Source organism: Dendropsophus ebraccatus, chromosome 1 (assembly GCF_027789765.1).
Source record: "Dendropsophus ebraccatus isolate aDenEbr1 chromosome 1, aDenEbr1.pat, whole genome shotgun sequence".
In the NCBI taxonomy this organism is placed as follows: domain Eukaryota; kingdom Metazoa; phylum Chordata; class Amphibia; order Anura; family Hylidae; genus Dendropsophus; species Dendropsophus ebraccatus.
The window spans coordinates 96,904,963-96,911,428 of record NC_091454.1 but is presented as its reverse complement, the minus strand read 5'-3'; the positions used below and the strand labels follow the sequence as shown (position 1 = coordinate 96,911,428).

The window sequence follows — 6,466 nt, the reverse complement described above, 5'->3', positions numbered from 1 at the left end:
TCAGTAAAGTAGCAGAGGTACCAAAGTCGCTTCTAAAAGGGAAGTACCAAAGTTGCTCTTAACCCGTAGAGGACCCTGGGCGTACCTGTACATCCAGGATCACCTACGGGTGGTTCAGAGCTGGGCCGCGCAGGGAAGCAGTTGCCCATATCAGCTAGTCAGATTCTAGGTTTCATTTTTCAACTCCTTTTTAAAAATGAAAGAAGCAATCTGCTCCCTTGCACAGACTTTGATTAATGTCACCCAATAGTGTTACTATTGTAGTGTAAATATGTACATTGTTAGGGCAGTGCTGCTGCTATCTGTAATATGGAGAGGAGAGAGGATACTTCACCTTATACCAGTCACCATTCTATCTATTTCTTGCTGAGGTAAACTTGTAACAAAATCCTGCCTCATTGAAACCCCACCCACCTGTAGTATTGATACTGTAGTGTATCTGTAATCCAGGACTACAACTCTAACATGTACATGTGTGCTGGGATTTGTAGTCCTACATCAGAAAGTGAAAAAAACAACTAGTTGATTTGATAATAAAATAATTGTGAGACACTGAGCCACCATACCGCTTAAAAGACACTTGTAGGAAGACAGACATTTCCTGCCTATGGGTAGAGTGGGTGGAGCTAGATTGAGAGGGGGTGGAGCTATAGGCTTGCAGAGCTGTGATGTCACTGCTGATCCCTGTGACCTGGAAGTTCTTTATGTAAACACACAAATCCAAAAAGCAGTAAGAGAGGAGGCAGAAACCAGGGACACAGAGGTGAGAAAAGGTTAGAGAAAACCACTAAGGGAAAGGGACAGATTACAAATTATTCACATTTCCAATAAGAAAAAAAGTTGGACAACCTCTTTAAGCTGTAAGGACTGTTCCATACAAGCTGACAGTTCCCTAGCTTAACACTTATAGTCTCTTAGCGATTTAGAGATTTATATAGAGTGAAGAATTAATACAATGACCTCTCAGCGGGCAGAGATGGTACTGTTTCTAGCTGTCCAGGTGATTCTGTGCTGATGCATCATGGGATTGATAGATTTAGAAGTTAGAAGATGCAGTTTGCAATCTAAAAGTCAAGATGGTGGCTGATCAGAGGTCACATGACCAAGATACAGTACTGAAAATGTGTAGATACAGCAGCGCTGCAATGAACCAGGTGATGCAGCAGGAATAATGGTGGCAAGTGTGCGTTATATAGGCCACACAAAAAACGCTGCAGTGCTTCTTTAAAGCGAATGTAGTGAGCACTGTCCCAGGCTGGAGCACTGGAGCACCCCTCCCCCCTCGATGACGTGGCTCTATTAAAATCAATAGAGCCACGTCGTAGAGGGGCTGGGGTTCCACCCACTGGGCGCAGGCCAGTCCGCCTCCAGTGTGTTAGCCTGGGCCTGTGCCGCGGTTCAAAAAAAGTACAGCGGCACCGGTGCCTTTCTATTTATATGCAACACTTAAAAAGGGAATAAACCTGATGGTACATTCACTTTAACCCTTAGGCGACCCTGGACGTACCCGTACGTCCAGGGCTGCCTACGTGTGTTCAGAATGGGGCCACGCTCTGAACCGCCGCGGTCCTAGGTGCTGCATGTAGCCCGGGACTGCGGCTATTAGCGGTCACGGTCCGATCGCTGTGTGCGCTAATAAAGTAATCGGATGCAGCTGTCAAAGTTGACAGCTGCATCCGATTACTTGAATGCAGCCCTCCCTGGTGTCTAGTGGGGTGGATCGCTCCTCCGGGATGTTGTCCCGGAAGAGCGATTCACACATCCTGCTGCTGCAGGGCTCAGCGCCGCAATGGCACTGATCCCGGCTCGGTACTCGATTGCTTCCGGCTGCTGCAGCATCTCATCGATCTATCCTGTATTAGTATACAGGACAGATCTCAATGAGAGATCAGAGTGCCTATACTAGAAGTCCCCCAGGGGGGCTTCTAGTATAAGTGTAAAAGTAAAAAAAAAAAAAAAGAAAAAAAAGTGTTAATAAAAAGCCCCCTCCCCTAATAAAAGTCTGAATCACCCCCCTTTTCCCATGTTATAAATAATAATAAACATGTTTGTTATTGCCGCGTGCGTAATCCCCCGAACTATTAATTTATCATGTTCCTCATCTCTCACGGTAAATGTTGTAAGTGTAAAAAAATCCCAAAGTGCAAAATTGCACATTTGTAGTCGCATCAAATCCAGAAAAATTGTAATAAAAAGCGATCAAAAAGTCGCATATGCGCAATCAAGGTACCGATAGAAAGAACACAATATAGCACAAAAAATGACACCTCACACAGCCCCATAGACCAAAGGATAAAAGCACTATAAGCCTGGGAATAGAGCAATTTTAAGGAACATATATTTGTTAACAATGCTTTGAATTTTTTACAAGCCATCAGATACAATAAAAGTTATACATGTTTCATATTTCACCACACATTGAATTTTTTTCTGGTTTTGCAGTGTCCTTTATGAAAAAATTCAGCCTGTCATTGCAAAGTACAGTTAGTGGCGCAAAAAATAAGGGATCATGTGGGTTTCTAGGTGAAAAAATGCAAGTGATATGGCCTTTTAAGCACAAGGAGGAAAAAACGAAAATGTAAAAATTTTAAATTGGCCCGGTCCTCTAAGGGTGGTATTACACAGGCCGATGGGGCCCGATAATACCTGTAAACGAGCAGCGATCTGCTAGATTGTCATTTGTTTACTGGACCCATTAATCGTTAAACAAGGGCTGCAGGAACATAGTTACCGGGCGGCCTGTCAGCTGACAGGCCACTCTGAAGCTAGAGCGCGCAGGACCCGGGGAGAAGAAGACTGCAGCAGCAGCCCTGGAACGTGGATAGGTAATGTATATCGCCAGTCGCCCACCACTATTACACGTAGCGGTGCGCAGTCGGCGCCTGATGAAAATGGGTCCAAACCTATATCAACGATCAGCCGATGATCGTGGTCATCGGCTGATCGTTGTATTTATTACATGGAGCGATAATCGGCCTGATTCGGCCGACTATCGTTCCGTGTGATAGTACCCTAAGGGTTAAGTGTTTTCAAAGAGAGCGGTGGGTTGCATCTGTTACATGGGTGCAAAAAAAATCACTTGTATTAAAAGAGGCCTAAATGGGCACATGTTCATTCACAAATTAATCAGCCACCAGCATAATAAGTTGCCAAATAAGGTCACCATTCTCAACTGTAATGACATATTAGAGAACTATTTTATTTATCATACTGTGCAAATGTACAATACGCTCAAAAGAGCCAAAAATATTTGGCAACTTCTTTACAATACATTCATTTTCCATAGAAAATCTGATATAAAAATACAAAAATATTTATAAAATCACTATTTACAGGGTTTTAAATTACGGCTGAACCTTTATATAAAACAAAGCTCTAAAATAAGCAGATATTTTAACCAAAGTTTCTTTCTTCAGAGTCTGTGTTTCTGAGCTCCTCTTCACTTTGCATGCACTCAAGTTCATTATTTTTTCCCCTTTGAGTAAAGTTTGTCGTTGAGGTAGAAAGTTAAAGTCTTTGGATTATAAAGTGGAAACGTTGTCAAGTTGCTATGTGTCTAGATCATAGCAATAAAACATAGGAGTCCTGTGATTGTCAGAAATCTTTTGCTTGAAAAATTCTATACCAGCCTCCTCTTTAAAAGCAATATTTGAGGATTGTTCTTTATCACAGTCTAAATGTATATCCAATGAGGAACTATCATTACTATGTGAGGTCACATATCCAACTGTCTTCTGGAAAGGTTCAAGTTGGGGCTTCCATACAGACTTTCCAAACGTTCCTGGAAATTACAAGGGGAAATTTTTTTTTTTAGAGCCATTTGTTTTCCATCAAAAAGTCAAAATTTAAAAGAAAAGGCTTCTCTTAAACCATGGGTCTCCAAACTGCGGCCCTCCAGCTGTTGCAAAACTACATTTCCCATCATGCCTGGACAGCCAAATCCAATGCTTTAGCTGTCCAGGCATGATGGAAGTTGTGGTTTCGCAACAGCTGGAAGGCCGCAGTTTGGAGACCCATGTCTTCTACCATGGGGGTGGTCAAACCATCATTTTGCCGACATATTAACTTAAATATTTCTTTTTTGTTCTATGGCAATAAACACATCAAAAAACATATACACAGTTATAACAGTAATCATTAGTCAAGCAGGTATCTTACCCATGTGCAATGTTTTATCTGGATTGTTCTTGAAGCTACAAAGATCCATCTCCGAATCAGTTCTAACTCTATTATCTTCGATTTGATCACAGACAGAGCCAGGAAAAGCATAAATGACAGGAAACGTTCCACGGACATCTGAATTATTGCATAAGTGTTCATCTTTCTGTGTTAAATAATCTGGTTCATAGGCACTGAGATTTGTAGATCTTTGATCGGAATTGTAGCCTTTTAGGAAAAATAAATACATAAATCCCTTAATATTTGCATTAAATAAAATCTAAAACATAAGAAGGTGGTTTGCTGATATTTCCACTGACCTGCATGAAAGACTTCACATCCATCAGGGTTGTATTGGCTTCCTTTCAAATACAACGAGCTATGCTGGCCTATGTAGTGATAGTGTAGTGGATCATTTCCTGTTTCTAAGTCAGCTTCACTTCCATTATCCAAATGGCAAATGCCTAAAATATAAAGAAAATATAGGATTTTTTATTAAGACAGTGAAGGAATTTTGTAAGTTCTGTAACTTCCTGTAAATTTTGTATACATTAAAAAGGTTATCCTCAGGTTGTGTGTGGTACTACAATCCAGCTCCATTTATTTCAATAGAACTAAGCTGCAAAACCGCACCCAAACTGACAACTAGAGTGTTGCAGTTTCTGAAAGAAAGCAGCCTTAAAAGTGTAACTATCATCTTTTGCTGGCGGAGGATATGCTATCAAAATCTTGCCACCGCGCTTTCTGTGCAGGCACGCAACAAAGACAAAATTCTTCAGGTAGCACTGTTGCATACAATGCAGTTAATGGCACTGCTGGAAAAATTCAGTCTCCAGCTCGCGCCTGCACAGAGATCACGGTGGCAAAATTTTGACTGCATATCCTGCTGCCAGCAAGATTAGTGGTGTCCCTTATCTGAGGAGTCAGATGGGGCTGTGTAATTCAAGTAAACTGCACAAACAAAACAAATCCTATGACATAGGATTTATAAGTCAAGAAGCGTAAGAAAAATTTACTTTAATATACCATTAGTGTCTCTCTGTTGCAAGAAATATCCACTCATGGAAGAAGTTATTAAATGATGGCTTCCATTTTCGGAGGAGATGTATCCCTCTTGTCTCTCAGCAAGGGTTCCTTGGGAGGACAAGTAGCTTGGAGTATCCACTGGTAGGTTTGTCTCATCTGTAAAATGATAGGGTTGAAGATGTAAGAATAATGTAGAAGAAAACCATTCACAACAGTTCAAATATCTGAGTGTATGAAATAACTGAATAGAAAAAATTTAAAGTTTCATTGTGTACTTAAAATCAAATACTTGTCAAAATATACATGTAGAATATCCTGAGGTTAAGAAATATTTGTTCTAAACTGGGGTATACTTAAAGAAAAAGACAGGCTTCCAGAAACCATAGAGTTTTTCTGCCAAATGAAGCTCACTGTGTAACAGATGTTCTTTAGCTCTGTATGTACCCCTGATGAATGGCAATTTGATTAACCAAAATGGAAAAGCTTTTATTTCTTGGCTTGCATTACAGTCTTACCCACCTGTGTTAGTAACACTGCAATCCTCATTCCTTCTTCGTGTGTGGTATATGATGACCACCCATACAAGGGAGGTTCCTACCACACAGCAAACCACGGCTATAATCACCACACCAACTGTGGCCCATCCATCATCCTCCAGTGATGGTGTGGCATTCGCAGGGGAATCACATGTTGGATTAGGAATTACAGAAAGATGTATATTGCCCCTCTCAGTTCCAAGAATATTGGACATCTCACAAGTATATTTTCCAGCATCTTCAAAGTCTGTGTCCACAAGAATAAGAAGTTGATTTCCAGCAGCGAAAAAATGTCTCTCTGTTACAATCAATGGTTTGTCATCTTTGGTCCAGTTTACTCTTGGTGTAGGGTTTCCCCCTGCTATGCACTGCAGGACTGTAGTTTCTCCTTTTGATACAGTTCGATCTAGTAAAGGTCGCAGAAATGACGGTGTTTCTGTTGTTGAGAAAGAATAGAATTAATTCTGGAAACACTGCCACATTCTACCTACACAAATTTTCTGCCAAAGATAATCTGTTTTCCATCTTACACAATTTCTACAGCCTCATCTATAGAATATGCTCTACCACAGACTAAAGAGGCACCATTGGACTTTCCAAATGGCATGGTTCTTCAAAAGTGCAATGTCACAGAAGAAAAAAAAAAAAAAAGTCATCTTAATATTAACATTCCAAGAAAACAGACTGAAACCACCCTACAGCTACAGTATTTTATATCATTAGAGAAGGGAAAACATTTTACAATT

At 40.7% G+C, this 6,466-nt stretch overlaps 1 protein-coding gene across 2 annotated transcripts in view; it reads right to left on the bottom strand.

Annotated features, from left to right (window-relative positions):
* Positions 1–2,360: 2,360 nt before the first annotated feature.
* Positions 2,361–6,466, bottom strand: part of LRIG3 (leucine rich repeats and immunoglobulin like domains 3) — a 36,880-nt gene continuing 32,774 nt past the window's right edge. For both annotated transcript variants that reach the window (XM_069975823.1, XM_069975815.1), the window contains exons 15-19: positions 5,704–6,156; positions 5,185–5,340; positions 4,479–4,622; positions 4,159–4,386; positions 2,361–3,781 (exon numbers count right to left, since the gene is read on the bottom strand). In XM_069975823.1, coding sequence (XP_069831924.1) covers positions 3,549–3,781; positions 4,159–4,386; positions 4,479–4,622; positions 5,185–5,340; positions 5,704–6,156 — 1,214 coding nt within the window. In that variant the 3' untranslated portion in view covers positions 2,361–3,548. The remainder of the gene's footprint in view (positions 3,782–4,158; positions 4,387–4,478; positions 4,623–5,184; positions 5,341–5,703; positions 6,157–6,466) is intronic.